The sequence below is a fragment of the Crinia signifera genome, chromosome 2 (genome assembly GCF_055691185.1).
Source record: "Crinia signifera chromosome 2, ASM5569118v1, whole genome shotgun sequence".
Taxonomy (NCBI): Eukaryota; Metazoa; Chordata; class Amphibia; order Anura; family Myobatrachidae; genus Crinia; species Crinia signifera.
In genome coordinates this window covers 178,586,484-178,606,134 of record NC_139218.1, presented here as the reverse complement: position 1 = coordinate 178,606,134, position 19,651 = coordinate 178,586,484, and the positions used below count along the sequence as shown (strand labels likewise).

Below are 19,651 nucleotides of genomic sequence, written 5' to 3'. Positions count from 1 at the left end.
AAAACAATATTTTCAGTTCACTCTGTTTTGCTATATATAATACTGTTGTCATTTTTTACAGTATAAGATTTGGAAAAAGGGCATTTACATTTACGGGGCATACACAGAGTGCTGTCCCCACATCGGCAAGTGCATACACACTTGCCAATATCGCCGAGCATGGCCCTTATTAACAATCCGCTCGGTAGTTAAATTGGCTGTCCTTACACTGTCCTATTTTTACTTGCGATACCTGCTTTGCAGGGCTACGCATCGTTATCACAAGCCTCTTCACTGACTATATAGTCAAAATCATAAGCAAATTTAAGTCGAAATCGCACCATTGAATGACCCGCCTAGTTGTTCCTCAATATTTAAATATTTTGTTTATATTAGATTGTATAAATGAAGTTAAAGATTTTTTTTCTCAGGCAGAAAATTATATACATCTAATAAGTTATTCTATCAGACTAAGCATGAATTTACTGAAAAACTCCATTTGGTATTTGTAAACCCCCAATCATAATTAGATTCTCTTTCCTGCTTTATGGCAACCATTAAAATCGGTTAAAGCCCTTCCACCTAGTTCTAGACCATTTTTTTCATTCCTAGGATCCACCTCCCTCTAGTACAGGGGTCGGGAACTTTTTTGCCTTTTACCCCAAAATATATTTAGATACGCCGATTTTGCCCCCTTGATTTGAAAGGATGGAAATCATATAATTGTAATACACACTGTACCCCTAGAAATTGATGATATATACTGCTAGTATGGTACTCAGCCTGGCAGCAGCAGTTGATGATGACGATGACCATGTATGGCTGTATGTGGTCCCAAATTTGTACCACACACAGCCATACATGGTAATCCTCACCATCGTCATCAATGGCTGCAAGGCTGTGTGTTGTCTAGCCATTGATAATGTGACATTCAGGCAACTATTAGTGTCAGTATTACAAGATGATATAGGGCCTTATTTTGGTTCATTCTTTCTGACAAAATCCTTCTTAGATGGGCAAAACCATGTGCACTGCAGGGGGGCAGATGTAACATGTGCAGAGAGAATTAGATTTGGGTGAGTAATTTTGTTTCTGTGCAGGGAAAATACTGGCTGCTTTATTTTTACACTGCAATATAGATATCACTTTGAAGTAAAACCCCACCCAAATCTAATTCTCTCTGCACATGTTACATCTGCCCCACCTGAAGTGCACATGGTTTTGCCCATCTAAGAAGGATTTTGTCAGAAAGAATGAACCAAAATAAGGCCCATAGTGACAATCTGTGCAAGCTTTTTTCCCTAGACTAGAAATGGGTATAACTTTTACAGGAGCCTATAACCAAGCAAAGAAACTTGGTGCCACAGCAGCAGTACAGACTGTGCATTGCCTAGATTGGAGCAGCAACTAGTCGACTTTATTGAAGAAGTGGGTGGACTTTCAGGTGGGGCCCGGGGCATCACGCAGGGAAGAGTGTTCTACATAAGGGCCTGACGCACTGCACTGCACTGCGTCAGGTCTTTGCACACCACAGTACTATAACACACACAGCTGGGCATGCATATAGAATCTCTATATAGATTCTATATGCAATTAAATGAAATTCCTGGTGGTAATGGACGGTCGCACTGTATTAATTAAAGAAAGTTAATCTGCACAGTCTTAATAGAATGGGTGCCAGGTAATCCCTATAGTCTAGTATTGTCACCGATTTAGTGTTTCATATATACGGAGGTGCTTCCCAGGAATCTGTATAAATGTGTGGAGAAAGGATTCCTACAAGGGGCACTATGAACTGGCTGACATTGCTGATTAGCTTTTTTTTTGCTATATTTTCTTTCAGTGTAGTGTCCCAAGAAAGAGTTGCAATAAAATGTAAATGTTCTTGTCAATTTAAAAGCTGCTAAATATAATTAAAAAGTATTATACAGTGAAAACAAGTGCAACAGTATAAAAATAAATTTAAAATAAAGTTGTGTGTGTGTGATCACTTAATCAAGTGTAGTTCATCAACTGTGTTATTGAGGATGTGGCAGTTTAAATGTCACTTCACCTGAATTATTTGGTTATTATTTATTAATCACAAAATATATAGAAATTGACCAATCTGTCACCTCACCACTGTATGACACTAATGTGTATGAGGAATTTTACTTCAAGATGTGGAGGCAATGTTGCATAACAATGTGTTACAGAGAGATTTGAAGGGTTGTCACCACCTGACCAATCATCCCACTGACTGTGTCAGGTGTATAAGGGCCCTATGCTGATAGCTGAGGATCCCCTTTTTCTAGGGATACCAGAATTTAGAAAATCGGCCCTGGGGAACTGGAGATATCCAACTTCAAAGCAGCAGACCACATCCGACCTGTTAATTGCAATTCCCAGTCATATTTCTATGATTCCCTCTGACTTAAAGTTTCTCTGTGACTCTCCCCTTTCTGTCAACACTAGCGGCTTGTCTCTATCATGCCCAGAACCAGAGATATCAGCCTTCCAGCAGCCGGTCCCTGCTCCAGCTCCATACGTCTGGTGTACAGTTTTATATTTTTGTCAGTGGATTGCTTTGGCTCCTGATCCCCAAGTTCCCAGCACCGCCTGAAAGTTGGGATTCTAGGTTTTTATTCTATTGAAGGCTAAGAAATCTATTTTCAGATAATGGCAATATCTGAAGTCAAACAAGCTGCACTTTCACCGGAAAATGACGAATATTAAGCCCACTCCATTATCCAACCCTCCCCTGCGTATAAAACACCCCCTACCTTCCTGGAAGTCCTTTACAAGGGAACCTTCATTCAGCTCAGTGCCCCCTTCCACACGTTAGTGTTCACTCTCCCACCACCTGTGCAGCAAAGGAGTAATTAGCAGAAGTTACTGCTCCAGGTCCTACATGTTGAATGGAAGTTAGAGCACCCCCTGCCACCCGTGGGACATCAAAGCTGCTGCTGATAGCAACCCCCTAGGAGGGGAGAATGGGTAAGGTCCCCAGTGCATTGCTTTGCCCAGGGGCCCACACTGCTGTTAAGACGGCCCTGGTCCTTTTGCTGATGGGTAACATGCCTTTTAGCAAAGCTCTTACCAAACTGACATCAAGGAGGATCATTACATGAGTAACACAGACTGAACAAGCCACAGCTGGTAGTAGGTATCTGGTTAAGACACTGTTGCAAAATTAGTGTTCATTCTCTGTAACACATTGTTAATGCCACATTGTCTCCATAGTGCTCTAAAAAATGTGCGTAGTGTTCTCACTAAACAAAACAAAAAAGTGGCTTATGAACACTACATTTAAATATAAATGTGAATTAATATGCTTGCTTCACTCAACATATATATTTATTTCAGGTTTTTCCAAGCCAAAGTTCGACAAGGGTCGTTGTGCTGCTTTTTGTCTACAATAAAGTCAATTGAAAAGAAAGTTCTTTATGGTTATTGGTCAGCCTTCATTTCAGATATGCCTGGAATAGGGAGCCCACAGTCTGTGTCTCTGATGACAGTAGTACTTAAGGACTATTCGCCAAAGGTATGCTTTGTCTTCAAGTATAGGAATTATTATATGTCAATAGTAAATGTAAAAGCATCCAGGACTCTCGTATTTTCATCATGACCAGTTTCATTGGTACTTGTGTCGTTTCACAGCGCTACTGCCCGCTATCGCATTGCACGCAATTCGCATGCGATTTAGCACACCCCCACTATACTCGTCAGCCCGAGGCCTGGCGAACGGACGCGGTATCCGTCCTCCCGACCTGTTGAAACCCCCACTATCCATGTTGGCGTGGTGTTGATGTTATAAAGTGTGGCGAGTGTAGCAAGGGGACGTGGAAAACTAGTCCGAAGCGTGGCAAGTGCAGCAAGCCCCGCAAGGGGACGCGGAATACATGTCAAGTAATCCGCGTGCGCTCGCCTTGCTTTGGGTTCGGTGGCTCGATGCACCCGCCCCACTTTAGAAGAACAACTCCACGCAAACGTGGATAGTGGGAGTATGAAAAGGTCTGGAGGACGCGTACCGCAGGGCTCGCTGCGCACTACATGCTTAGGGCTGATGTGGGTAGTGGGGGTGTGCTAAATTGCATTGCACGCAAATCACATGCGATTTGCGTGTCATGCGGGCAGTGGCGCCATGAAACTACACAAGTACCATTTAACCCCTTCACGACATTTGACGTATATATACGTCATGGTCGGGAAGTACTTCCCGACACATGACGTATATATACGTCATGACTTCTAACTGTCACTGCGTCTAGAGACGCAGTGACAGTTAGGTGATGTCTGCTGTCCCTGACAGCAGACATCCCCCCTCGTCGCCCAGGGGGGGCAGGGGTGCCCCCCCCGGTCGGCGATCGCTGTGATTGGCTGTTCAAATCTGAACAGTCAATCACAGCGTTTCCTGTGTTACCGGCGGCTAAGCCGCTCGGTAACACAGAAAACGGTGGTGATCGGTGCAGCACCGATCACCACCGATGTGCAGCCCCCCCCTCCCACCCGCCGGGCACTCACCCGGCAGCGGCAGCAGCTCCCCCGGTGCGCACGCAGCGCTGCCCTCCTCCCCCCTCCCCCCCGCAGCAGCAGCAGCAGCAGCAGCAGCAGCAGCATCATGCTGCTAGAAAAGTTTAAAATAAAATAAATACACACACATATATATATATATATATATATATATATGTATATATATATATATATATATGTATATGTGTGTGTGTATATATATATATGTATATATACAGATGGGGCCGGGCTCATCTTTGCAGGGGATGGCGATGGCATCGCCATTCCCTGCTCCCGCGCCATCTGTGTGTCGGAAGGGGACGCGCGCGCACGAGGTGCGCGCGCGTCCCCTTCCGACGGTGCTGCCCTCGGTCGCCCGGTGCCCACACCGGGCGCCCGCACCCCCCCACAGCCTCCTCGGGTCCCCCCAGCCCCCCTCGAGCGGGAGGCGGACAGTATTGTGTCCGCCTCGCCGCCCGGATACTGAGACGCGCGTGCGTGGGGGACGCACGCGCGTCTCAGTTAGATGGCGCGCCGTGTTGCTGGCGGATCGCCAGCAGCATGCTGCTGGCGATTCGCCAGCAAGCATAAGGCCTGCGCTATCTGTATATATATATATATATATATATATATATATATATATATATATATATATATATATATATATATATATATATATATATATATATATATATATATATATATATATATATATATATATATATATATATATATATATACACACACACACACACACACACACACACACACACACACACACACACACACACACACACACACACACACACACACACACACACACACACACACACACATATGTGTGTGTGTGTGTATACCGCACCGATCACCAACGATCGCCAGCCCCCCTCCCTCCCACCCACCCGGCTGCCGCAGCGCCAGCACCCCTCCCACCCCCCCGCCAGCCGCAGCGCCAGCCCCCCTCCCAAAGCTGGTGACCAAAATGGGGTCACTTGTGGGGGGGTTCCACTGTATTGGTGCTTCGGGGGTCTTGCTAATGCGACATAGCACCCACCATTCATTCCACCACCAAAAATCACTCCTTCCCTTCTGAGTCCTGCCATGCACCCAACTGGTATTTTTTGGTCACATGTGAGGCATTGCCGTACCCGGGAGAAATTGGGGCACAGATTGTGGGGTGCTTTGTCTCCTTCATTCCTTGTGAAAATTAAAAATTTTGAGCCAGAACTGCATTTTTGTGTAAAAAATTAAATTTTTTTACACAAAAATGCAGATCTGGCTCAAAAATTTTCATTTTCACAAGGAATGAAGGAGACAAAGCACCCCAAAATCTGTGCCCCAATTTCTCCCGGGTACGGCAATGCCTCACATGTGACCAAAAAATACCAGTTGGGTGCATGGCAGGACTCAGAAGGGAAGGAGTGATTTTTGGATTTTGCAGCACAGATTCTGGTTGAATGACCCCCGAAACACCCATACAGTGGAACCCCCCCACAAGTGACCCCATTTTGCAAACTACACCCCTAAGGGAATTCATCTAGGGGTATAGAGTACATTTCAAACCCCCCGAGGTTTCACCAATTTTGATACAACTGAGCTGTGAAAATGAAAAATTATTTTTTTTCATTTTCACTGCCCAGTTGTACCACAATTGGTGAAACCCCTGGGGGTTTGAAATGTACACTATACCCCTAGATGAATTCCCTGAGGGGTGTCGTTTGCAAAATGGGGTCACTTGTGGGGGGGTTCCTAACTTTTAGCATCTTATGGTGCCTAGAAACCTACATGGTGCCTAAAAAATAATCTCATAAAAAGGAGGCTCCAAAATCAAGTAGGTGCTCCTTCTATTATGAAGCCTGTGGTTTGGTCACCGTGCACACTAGGGCCACATATAGGATATTTATGAAAACCAAAGAATTGGGGGAATCAATTTTTAGTCACATTTCTCTAGTAAAATGTACTGTGTTCCTTAGAAAAATGTATTAAAATTGCAAATCTGCAAAAAAAATGAAATTTTGAAATTTCACCTACACTTTGTTTTAATTCCTGTGAAACACCTAAAGGGTTAACAAACTTCCATAATGCTGTTTTGAATACTGTGAGGGGTGCAGTTTTTGAAATGGCATCATTTATGGGGGTGTCTCACATACAAGTCCCTCAAAGTCACATCAAAACTGACCTGGTCCCTAAAAAAATCAGAGTTTGAAATTTTCTTGAAAATTTGAGAATTTGCTAGTCATATTTGAAGCCTCCTAGTGTCCAAAAAAATGAAAAGGGGGTTGAAATAATGATTGCAACATAAAGTAGACATATGGTCTTTGTTAGTTATTAACTATTTTGAGTGGTATGATTATTTGTCTCACAAGCAGAAAATGTGACATTTTGCATATTGCTAAATTTTCCATTTTTTCACGATATTTTGGTATTTTTCACAAAAAAACACAGACTGTATCGACCAAAATTTACCACTAACTTGAAGTACAATGTGTCACGAGAAAACAATCTCAAAATCACTGGGATAAGTAAAAGCAAAAAAAAGTTATCCCCACTTAAGTGAGACATGTCAGATTTGAAAAAAAGGGCTCTGTCATGAAGGCACAAACTGGCTCTGTCATGAAGGGGTTAAGTAAAAGTAATCTCTGTCCTTACTTTTATCTGTTACCTCTGATATGACACATTGATGTTTTTTAGACTCGTGCATGTGCCCTACAAGTTCTGTCTGCCATATTGGATGGATCCAAACAATTTCTTTATGTTGCTGATGATATGAGTGATCACAAAAGAGCCTTCACTCCCTTTTCGGTCACCCTTGCTTCAAGTATAAGGGAGCTGCATAGATGTCTGTTGCTAGCAGTCGCTGCTGAATCTTCAGCACAAACACTTACACAAATAATTAAGGTATGTACATCTATGGTTAAACGGCACTGTGATTTTTTTATTTAAAGTATGTCAACCGAAAAAGAGTTGAGCACCACAGGGAACTGAAAATACTACACACTGTTATGTTTTCCCTGTGCACTTATGTAGAGCAAACGCAAACAGCTACTTATTTGCCATTCAACTTTTAGTGCTACATTACTGATCCTTTCCAGTCAGCCAGGCTGCTGGTTCACATAAATGGGGGGTATTAAATTAGGAACGGGCAACTGACACCCATGCATTTCTATAGAAATCACTTTTTCCTCTTCCTTAAATGAGGGCCCTAACTCTTTGGGGCCTAAAATGATGCCCCATAATGCAGCTCCTCCCCAGATGAAGCTGGACCATGTTTGTATGTATTTTTTTATGTATATGTATATGTATGTGTATATGCATGCATGCATGCAACAGCCCATCTGGGTCAATCCAGATCAGATCACCCCAAAAAATAAAATGCTCACCACCCTGTCCCAGATACAGTTTGTCAAATCAACTATTGCTGACAAATATTTCGACTGTGACAATTAGTTTATTTAAATATTGATTTTTTTCAGAAAATACTTATAAATATGCGTTTTTGGCATAATGCGAAACCTAAGGCAGATTAATTATATTTTGGATTCAGGAGGAAAAGTTACTTGAGGGGTAATTCTAGGGTGATTCCTATAATAAACACCTATGATATTTCTAATAAATTAGATAAAGAAGCCACGATTCCTAAATATTTAAAAAAAAATGGCAAAATAAATTGAATTAGAGACATTTTGCATAAATAGTTATTTTGACATAATCACTTTTCTAAAATATATATAAAAAAAATGGATACCACAGTAATCTAAAATTTGGGTTCAACATTTGCATTTTTTTTTTTGCCGGTCTAATGTTGGTATTCAATTTTGGGTCTAGACTTACGATACGTCCCGACAGCCATGACACGGGCCCATTTTAATTTTGTTCGACAGCATATCGCAAGGCGAGATTCAATGTCCCGCTTGGCAATCAGCGAAAACAAGGTGTGTCCATATAAACGGCCGTGAATTTTCGACCTACAGCTGTCATCGTGACCATTCACGGCCGTAATTGACAAAACGGGTCCAAAGCAGCCCATACACGCTGCTATGAGGGCGTGCTGTACTAGCACGGATCACATTGCATTGCATGTGCATCCGTTGTGCATGCAATGCGATGCAATGTGATGAAACCTAAGTACAAAAAGTATGTGCTTGCACATACTTTTTGTACTTAGGTTTCATCACATTGCATCGCATTGCATGCACAACGGATGCACATGCAATGCAATGCAATTTGATCCGTGCTAATACAGCACGGAAAGCACGCCCTCATAGCAGCAAGGGCTGCTCAACAGCTTTCAAAGTTGGGCCCGTTCTGTCGGTCTGCCTCGTCAATGCTGTCAGACCAGACAGCATTGAATAGGTGCCTACCACTAATTCCCTCGTCGGAAATAGTGGAGGGGATTGAATACCCCCTTAACGTGGTTCCTAATTGATTTCCCCCCAAAGCGTATCACTGCATTTTATCGTATTGAGTTGTCCTGTCTCTTGAGACAATGTCGATGAAGAATTCAGAAAATCTGTGGCAAAATCAACTTGCTGTATTCTCAGTTCATAGTGAAATAAATCTTAAGTCCTTAGTCTAGTTGTACCCATTTTTTAATCGATATGCCCCTTGAGTGATATAGTTAGTGATGTACCTTAAACTCCCGGGCAAACATTTAAGGGCATAGATACTGAACGGTGATGTCAGAACATGCAGTCATTGACTATATAGTCAACATTTAACTGCATGTGCAGATGATGGAGGACATGGTTAATGACCCGCAGGAGTGCACATAGTTAAAGATATAGATGTGCACAATATCTTGTTAACTATATTATTATTGTGAATATCGATGCAAGGCAAACCATGCCTTGTAAATAATGCCCCTTTTAATAAAAGCCTCAGAGTTCGACTGGCTTCACACATGACTGCTGGACTAGCAAAGCGTTACATCCCCAGCTGTACATGGACACATCTGTACCTTTTACCAGCATGTAGTTGGTAAGTCCATGCACTCTTTAGCATATCCATTTAATAGTTGTATATCTGGGGATTTCTATTTTGGACCAGGATATCCTTCTTGGTGGTTATATGATGGCTACTTCCAGTTAAACACTGTTACATACTAAGAGCAGCCTAACCTGTTTACCTGTATTCTTATCTCCCAGCTTCATCAGAGGCAAGTGTGTAGGTATTCCGGGGAAAAGTTGTTTCAATTTCCCAAGTTTAATTACAAAACATTAAGTAGTTGTGTATTACTATCAAGTTGCATAATAATTTTAAAAGAGGCAATCTTATAAATGAAACTGAAGCTTTACATACAATATGTTATCGTAGACCAACTGAGGCTGCTCCCAGAGAAAAGCTTTCTCTTCACAGGCGGAAATCATCTTTAATTCCTTTAGGGGTGAGGGGTTAAACTAAATCACTCCTACACATTAAATTAAAGGACATACTAGAACTTGATAGAGCTTTACGTTATGCAAAAACGTCATTACCTCAATCATATTAAAATACAAAAGAGGTAGACAATCTGTGCCACTATTTTCCTACAGGGGAAATTTCATCACGTACCTATTCAATGCTGCCGTTAACAACATAACCAGATCTGGCCTCTTGGAGCGGTTCTGGTTCCAAAAATACAGGGGATAAAAGAGGTAGGGGTCCCTCGTATGTGGGTTATTTTTTTTGTTGTTTTGTTTTTATTTTTGTTTCATTTGTAACTCTGGGATATCCTTATAGTTTAAGGGTAGTAGGTACAAAACTTGTGTCACCAGAAAGTATTTTGGATGTTTCAATTACACTACATCCCCAGATGGATTGAATTAATCTGTTGGGCTACATATATTCATGCAGAAGAGATGAATCTGGGATTTCCCAACAGAACTGACTGTTTTTCCATGATTCGACTGACATAGCAGAGTCTGCCTTCTGTATACATTCCTAATTATCTTCCATATGTTGTAGAGGTATATTCCGTATATATGCTTTGCATATTGTTAATAGATATTTTCAGGTTACATCTATCAACTTGTTTGATTATATCATTACAGTATATTGATGTCAAGAATATTTTATAATTGTAATTATTAGTTGTAGTTCATTTAATTTCATATTTTTATAGTATTTGCTTCATTGTATTGGGTTCAGATTCATAGCCCTGTTTGGATTTTGTATTCTCTCCCCACGCTTGTGTGTGTGTCTATTCGGGTACACCAGTTACCTCCCACAATCCAAAAATATACTGGTAGGTTAATTGGCTCCATAGGCGTGCGCATCCCATTTCCTTAGGGGGTGCACCATTTGAGGGCCGTGTCCATCACCGCCTACTGGGTGTGTCCATCACCACCTACTGGGGTGTGCACACTAAATAGAAGGTGACTTTTTTATGTACATGCACTTCAGAATCAATCATACCCCCCCACATGTACTAGAAGCAGGGAAAGTGCGCGCCGATAGCACAGTGCATTTACACTGTTATGCCCATTACACATAATGCCACTTACAGTAATGCCCATTACACATAATGCCACTTACAGTAATGCCTTTTACACATGTCACACACCATAATGCCCATCACACATAATGCCACCCAACATAATGCCCATTACACATAATGCCACACACTGTAATGCCCATTACACATGCAAGAGCTTGACACATTTTTGTAAAATAGGGACAATAGGCACAGTGCGCACCAAAAATTTACACCGTAATGCCTATTACACGTCACACAGCGTATACACATTACATAGTATACCACATGCCATAATGCCCATTACACGTTATGCCACACACCGTAATGGCCAATACACATTATACCAAACACTGTAATGCCCATTACACATTATGCCACACAGTGATAGTGAGTGATAGTGGCATATGGATGACAGTGGCATTTTAGTATCAGTGACATATGCGTGTGGGACAGGGTGTTGGAGACAAATATTACAGTTTACCTACCTTAACTGTGCAAAGCAACAGCATCAGCCATCTGGGAGCTGTAGATGGAGCAATCTCCTTCACCCCGTGTCCTGCTCTCTATCACAATGACATGTTCCCTCATCCTGCGGCCAGCATTAATTCACACTGGCACACTCCCTTACCCTGCAGCCTGCGCTCTATCACACTGACTTGCTCCCTCACACTGCTCTCTATCACACTGACATGCTCCCTCACTCTGCGGCCTGCACTCTATCACACTGACCCGCTCCCTTACTCTGCATTGTGCGCTCTATCACACTGACGTGCTCTCTCACTCTGCATTGTGCGCTCTATTACACTGACATGCTCTCTCACTCTGCATTGTGCGCTCTATTACACTGACATGCTCCCTAACTCTGCGGCCTGCGCTGTATCACACTGACACACTCCCTCACTCTGCGGCCTGCGCTCTATCACACTGACGTGCTCCCTCACTCTGCGGCCTGCGCTCTATCACACTGACGTGCTCCCTCACTCTGCGGCCTCCGCGCTATCACACTGATGTGATCCCTCACTCTGCGGCTTGCGCTCTATCACACTGACGTGCTCCCTCACTCTGCGGCCTGCGCTCTATCACACTGACGTGCTCCCTCACTCTGCGGCCTGCGCTCTATCACACTGACGTGCTCCCTCACTCTGCGGCCTCCGCGCTATCACACTGATGTGATCCCTCACTCTGCAGCCTGTGCTGTATCACACTGACGTGCTCCCTCACTCTGCGGCCTGCGCTCTATCACACTGACGTGCTCCCTCACTCTGCGGCCTCCGCGCTATCACACTGATGTGATCCCTCACTCTGCAGCCTGTGCTGTATCACACTGACGTGCTCCCTCACTCTGCGGCCTGCGCTGTATCACACTGACGTGCTCCCTCACTCTGCGGCCTGCGCTCTATCACACTGACATGCTCCCTCACTCTGCGGCCTCCGTGCTATCACACTGATGTGATCCCTCACTCTGCGGCCTGTGCTGTATCACACTGACGTGCTCCCTCACTCTGCGGCCTGCGCTCTATCACACTGACGTGCTCCCTCACTCTGCGGCCTCCGTGCTATCACACTGATGTGATCCCTCACTCTGCGGCCTGCGCTGTATCACACTGACATGCTCCCTCACTCTGCGGCCTGCGCTCTATCACACTGACGTGCTCCCTCACTCTGCGGCCTCCGCGCTATCACACTGATGCGATCCCTCACTCTGCGGCCTGCGCTAAATCACACTGACATTCTCCCGCACAATGAGGCCTGCAGTCTATCACACTGATGCACTCACTTGCCCTGCAGCCTAACCTTCCCTTTCCACCACCTAATTCAGCTAGCCCCCCCCCCAGCCTAACTCTATGTCCCCTCTAGTGCCTAAAAATAACCCTCCCTCCCCCAGCCTAATGCTAACCCACCTTACATACTTAATTTCACAAGAAAAATACACACACACAGTAGTACTCCCTCCACTCACTCTTGGGGGTGAGGGTAATCTCACTGATGGACAATGAGCATGCCCTGGTCTGGAAGGATGTCGAGCTGCACCTCCCTCCCTGACAGCAGCACCAGCAGCAGCAATGTGAGCACTATCCTGACTCCGTGTAGCCCCGCCCCCTGACTCCATGTAGCCCTGCCCCCTGAATCCCGTGTGACTCTGCCCTCCCTCTGAGACAGTCCTCCTGCGTGGCTAACAATGACTAGGTTTGCCCGGCCAGGCAGGTGATCCAGCATAGTAAGCCATCACACACTGCCTGTGTAAGGACGTCTGAGTAAGTCAGAATTATGCTACTATCAGGCTGAGGTACACTTTATACAGAATAAGTGCATAAAACAAACACATGTCGAAAGGCATGATGGCTAATGTGAGCAACACAGGTGTAGTTAAAAACTAATGTGAGTAACACCAGTCCAATTGGACCCAGGACTTTAGATTTCTGGGGGAGGGGGGGGGGGGGGGAGTTCTGGAAGTTGTGTGTGTATGTGTAATAAATACTTATCTATCACCATGATAATACATCTTGTGGTTTTCTTCACCTCCATAACCAGCACAATAATATATCTCCTCACAAATTTCAGAGACTAAATGGGTTTAAGCCAGTGGTTCCCAGACTTTTTTGAATCACGGCACCCTAGAGCATCAAAATGTTTTCAAGGCACCCCTAGGCTAAATGTTTCTTTTTGAGAAAAAATGAAAGTGTATATGTCACAGTTATGTGGTGAGGATTTGCTCCTGTTTGTCCATATATATTATGATTGGCAGCCACCAGCACTAGTTTTGCCTGTTACATTGACCATAAATAATATGAATTGATCCTGGTCCACCAACCCAAGGCACCCCTGCAAGTGTCCTGAGGCACCCCAGGGAGCCTAGGCACACAGTTTGGGAACCACTGGTTTAAGGAGAATAATCAAGAACCCTGAGGGTTATTGCTGAATTAATTGAGCGGCTTCTGTTTTATATTGGGTTACATAGAATTTCATGTCGGGCAATTTCTGTTCTGTGTTTATTTGTGTCTCCAGATCTCCTATTATCATGCCTGCCCCTTCATCTCCCATTTGATTTTCTTTTCCACATTTGTTATAACTATTTTTTCAAATGCTGTTAAAGGAGAACGAAAAAAAAGGCTACCCTCAGTAAGGGAAGAATATTCTGTGTGTATTTGCCTGATTTTGGAATGCGTCCATTTTATTCTTTAGGGGGTATACAATTAGACATGATGAAATGTTGGGTGTGATAAAAACATCCGTTTTCCTCACGTTTCACTGGATTTTTTAATAGGCTATACAATTTGAGATCACCTGTAAAAATACTGTAAATTCATTTAATTTCTCACGAAACATACAGGATCAGTGAAACCTGTGTGTTTTTGTGGTTTCATCCCCTTGTTTAAGCAAGTCTCAAGGATTTTGTCCTGGCATGTGAAACAAGATCCCTGTTAACCTTATCTGGGCAAATTGAATAGCCCCATGGATACAGTTATCTGTGGTAAATTATCACAGCTTTTTGAGTACCTCCCTGACAGTATGATAATAATCGCATTGCTGCTCACCACACATTCAACATTTTTATAACCTTTTTGTATTCTAGTGTCTTGCAAATTTGGTATCAAATGCACCTTATCATCGGTTGAAAGCAGGATTACTCACTAGAGTTTGGAACCACATTAAACCTTATATTCGCAATAAAGGTTTGTACAGCGTTCCATTTTAAGAAGTGTACTTAGTATTTTGCCCTGATTTATTGTGTTTTGCTCCTGAAGCTATTACTAGATGTTTTGTGTGTGTGTGTGTGTATATATGTGTGTATGTATATATGAATATATGTATGTGTGTGTATGTATATGTATGTATGTATATGTGTGTGTGTGTGTGTGTGTGTGTATATATATATATATATATATCTCAATAATCCACTCGCGCTATACAGACTAAAGAACCTTTTAAGGTTGGCTGCCTTACCACAATGTCCCCAGAGGGTTAGGAGACAATTACAACAATAATAACACCCACTTATGGTATGGCGCCTATTAAAAACGGAAAACAGTCCATAAATATGTAGATCCAATGTCAAGTGAAGCCAACGACGTGTATTCATCCAGAACTTGTTTATTAATCTTCAAGTTGTCACTGGAAACATATTCTACATCCAAGGGATGTAGAATCCAAGGGATGTAGAATATGTTTCCAGTGACAACTTGAAGATTAATAAACAAGTTCTGGATACGTTGTTGGCTTCACTTGACATTGGATCTACATATTTATGGACTGTTTTCCGTTATATATTCATTCATTCATTCAGACCAGGGCACTATCTGTGTTTTGCATTTCTTTCTGTGTTTGTCTTTCCTGCAAGAAGTGATGTGTCAATAATATAATAATATATTGATCTGCTATAACATTTAAACTACATATGTAATACTGTGTAGGTCCATCGCCCATCTCCAAAATAGCTGTGATCCATCGAGGTATGGACTCCACAAGACCTCTGATGGTGTCTTATGGTATTTCCTGTGGTTTCCAGATTCCCCCCACCATCGGTCAAGGGACCCTTTGTACATTTCCAACATCTACCTTAATGGCAGGACCCATGAATTACCTGCAAAACCATGCTCAGAGCACCAGACTACCTCCATTGGCTTGCCTTCTTCTCATAATGCATTCTGGTGCCATTTTTTCCCAGATAAACCATGCAATGCACCTGGCCATCCACATGATGTAAGAGAAAATGTGATGCATCAGACCAGGCTACCTTCTTCCATTGCTTTATTGTCCAGTTCTGATGCATCACATGCTCATTGTAGGTCATTTCAGATATGGACAGTGATCAACATGGGCGCTATGACCGGTCTCCAGCATTGCAGAGAGTTGAGATGTACTGCATGTTCTGACCTCTTTTTTGTCACCCAGCACTTCTGTGGTATCAGAGCAGATGGGCTAACCTTCATTTCCCAATAGGCCTTGGGCAACTATAACCTGGTTGCTTGTTTACCAGTTGTCCTTGCTTGGACTATATTTATGGGTACTAACCAACCACACACCCCTCATGACCTGCAGTTTTGGAGTTGCTCTGACTCAGTCATCACAAATAGACCCATGTCATTTAGATCCTTACACTTAGGTGTTCACTTATACCCCGTTCTCACTGCAGCCAAATTCCCGGGTCTAGCATGTAGACCCGGGAATTTTCCTTTAAACACGGGATTTTTGGCAGGGTGAACGGGTCGCATACCCAGATCTCAGACATGGGTAAAACCCTTCTTTTTACCCGTGTCTGAGATCCGGGTATGCAGACATGGGTTGACCCGTTCACACTGCCAAAAAACCCGTGTTAAAAGGCAAATTCCTGAGTAGAACTTCTTCACCCGGGAATTTGCCTTGCAGTGAGAATGGGGGTCCAGCGCGGCAGTGCCGGGGAAAAGCCGTGTATTTCTCACTCGCAGTGAGAACACGGCATTAATACATAATACTGTATATCCCAACTTGTGACAGGTCTCATTGTAACCGGATAATTCACCTGTCAGCGGTTTTAATGTTATGACTGATTTGTGTTTGTTGTGCATTAGGAATTTATGTTTTAAGAATGAGAAAATAAAATCACATCCATTAATATTGTATTCAAATTATTTGTTATAGCACTGTAAATACTTAAAAGTCTGGTGACAAGTTATACAGGGCAGATGCTATTATTTGAATTATAAATTTGGATATATTAATGGAATAGACTGTTTCCTAGGAGTATTTTGTGTAATAAGCCACCTTTGCATGCATAAAATGTCTGAAAAATATATTGCACACGCTCATTGAAAGAAAGATTTAACTTTACTGTAAGGCTTCCTGTTATATGTTCTAATTGCAACACTAAAAGAGACAAATCTGTGGAAGTAGAATGGACTTTTGAGGGTCCTCTACAATCCACAGAGCCCGGCGCTAAAAATAGAATTTTTTTTATTAATTAAAGAATTAGATAATATGAATAACCTGTGCTAAGCTGCAGCTAGTGCAAGTGAGTCTGCTGGTGGCTCACTAGGGAAATAGCAAAAAAGTGGGGTTATGCACTAGCGCTGCTGAGGACAGAAGTATACCTCATGAACCGTACTGAACAGAAGGACACCAGGGCACAGTTTAATTAACGCTGTTAATTTTTATATATAAGAAAATTTCATAGTAAAAAAGAGCTCATACAAAAACATATACAATAGCAATAAAAATAGCACAGAAAAATACACAATTAATAAATTTATAGGCAGATACCGTATAAATTGATATAGAGGACACTTGAATAAATGGTGTCGAAATAGCCAATTCCTGAATGGGTCACGTGTTAGGTCGATACAGAAGGTTGGTGTTAGTATGAAGTTTGCAGCAACCAATTTGTTAATAGCAAGGTAAGCAGTAAAAAGTACAAGCCAGAGCACTATAACGCAGGAGAAAACTGTAGGTGACCTGTTAGCGCTAGTGAAAACGCCAGAGAAGTGAAGTCAGGTAGTGTGAAGTCTCCTTTCAGTATGCAGTATGCTCACCCTCCTTGATGAATAGTAGCGGAGGGGCGGGGAGCCCGATGTCACGGTGGCTCAACCCGGTGCTCACAATTTATTGGCGTCCGTACTTTGTTTTCAGTAAAGGGTAGCGGAGGAAGAGACTGTGTAAGCAGTGGGTCCAGGCGGCTGTAGGCGCTGATGCGCTGGATAGAGCTTACGGAGTTTTAGCAGCGGCAGTCCGTGTAGTCAGCCGGCTCCGTATAAACGACCTCGTGACCTCAGGAAGGGATTTGGCTCTGGGGCGGAAATGACGTCGACGCGTTTCGTTCCCTTGACAACCGGGAACTTTTTCAAGACGATTACTGTGTGTCCGCCTCTGCTATTTAAGGCATCTGCGTTATTTCTAAATTGGCAGTTAATTAACCTAATGAACCTATTACATAGAACAACAATGTGCCTGGTGTCAAATTCATATTATATTTAGGAAAATATCAAATAACATATCGATGGTAATACAAATATAAGATACAGCAGTATATAATTTTAAATGGCTTTTCTTAACAAATAGAGATATCCTTTAATCACATAATTAGTAGATCATTACATGTTTTACGTGACCAGGACAGTTTAAGGATATAGTTCAATATGAATGGTAAAGAGAATCTAGCATAATCGTATATGAAAGAGAGAATAGTGGATGTCTTCTATTATAAGTGAGGTAGATTAGATCAAATCATTAATAAATTCATTATTAGAATAATTACAGTCAAAATCTGAGTTGTATCCAGTTAATCTGGAATTGCTAGTAAACACTAAAGTTTTGGAAGAGCGATAAGAAAAATAGAGAGCAAAAAGATGTTTTAGAGAGTTGATATTAAGAGAAACCTAAATAGAGTTCTCTTGTATTAATATTATAAGATATTGGGTTCCTGACAATATATCGTAATTTGATGCACTGTATGGGATGTTATGTCAGGGGAGTGGAAAGCGGCGACTGCAAACCCAGGACATCATGGAAATCCAAGTGCCCTGAGTAGAAGCCGGTCTACACGCTCCAGACACAGCACTTACACACAGTGTCCAAGAATACATATAGTTAGTAGATACACAAAAGTAAATTAATAAATGAAAGGAGAGAGAGACGCGGAATTTGAAATTTTCTAATTAGACTAATCGTGGGATAATTCCCAAACAGTCCTATTCCCATAGGGCAAAAGATAATGAGCATAAACAGCAAGCAAGCAAGAAAAATTGACATAGATTAGTCCATACAGGTGAGGTCTAATGCCTCATTCAGACCTAGGGGGCTTAAGGTATCCAGTTTGAAGATCCAGGACGACTCTGCTATGCAGAGCTTCCTGAACCTATCACCTCCTCTTTTAGTGTGATTGATGTGGTCTATACCGGTCATTTTAAGACTACTGGGATCTCCACTGTGATGTTCAGTGAAGTGTCGTGGAATACTGTGATTAGATGCCCTTTTCATAATATTATTACGGTGTTCTCTAAATCGAGTCTTCAGACTCCGGGTTGTACGTCCCACGTACTGTAATTGGCATGGACATTCGAGGATATAGATACAGTATTCTGTATCACAGTTAATAAAATGTTTAATGTCGAATGTTTTCTTATTAGATGAAGATGTAATTTTACTTGTTTTATTGCACATTTGTTTACAAGTGAGGCATATATTTTTGTTACAACGGTAGCTCCCTAATGGTTTGTTGGGAAGCCAGGAAGATTGGGAAACTTGTGGAAGGGGGGGCAGAAGACTAGGGGATAAATGGTCTTTGATGTTCCTGTTCCTTCTAAAGACAATTTTAGGTTTCACACAAACAGGTGGAAGAATTTTATCAAATTTTAAGATCTCAGAATTTTTCAGCACAATCTTTCTAATATCTAGGGATTTCGTGTTGAATTTTGATATGAACAGAGGTGGTCTTAAGTTTATATCGAGGCTCTCAGGGGTTGTACTTTTAGATATCAAAAGGTCATCTCTAACGGTGGTCTTTGACAAAGAGGCTTCCTTTAGAAGAGGTTCTGGGTAGCCTCTTCTCCTAAAGTGGCCAAGCATGGACTCAGACTGCAGTTTAAAATCAATGTCTCTAGTGCAGTTCCTGCGAATCCTTAGAAGTTGATTTTTGGGGATATTAGAAATCCATGGTCTATGGTGACCGCTATTAAAATGTAAATAGTTAATTTCCCTCTTAAATGTTGATTTTAAAATTTTGACGAAGATAATCGCCAATAGATTGCAGCTGAT

The 19,651-nt window shown here is 42.4% G+C and overlaps 1 protein-coding gene across 1 annotated transcript in view; it reads left to right on the top strand.

Moving 5' to 3' along the window:
- HEATR6 (HEAT repeat containing 6) overlaps nt 1–19,651 on the top strand; it is a 98,534-nt gene that overhangs the window by 55,996 nt on the left and 22,887 nt on the right. Inside the window, exons 10-11 of the mRNA XM_083173236.1 lie at nt 7,162–7,368; nt 14,499–14,598. Of these exons, the coding sequence (XP_083029362.1) occupies nt 7,162–7,368; nt 14,499–14,598 (307 nt within the window). The remainder of the gene's footprint in view (nt 1–7,161; nt 7,369–14,498; nt 14,599–19,651) is intronic.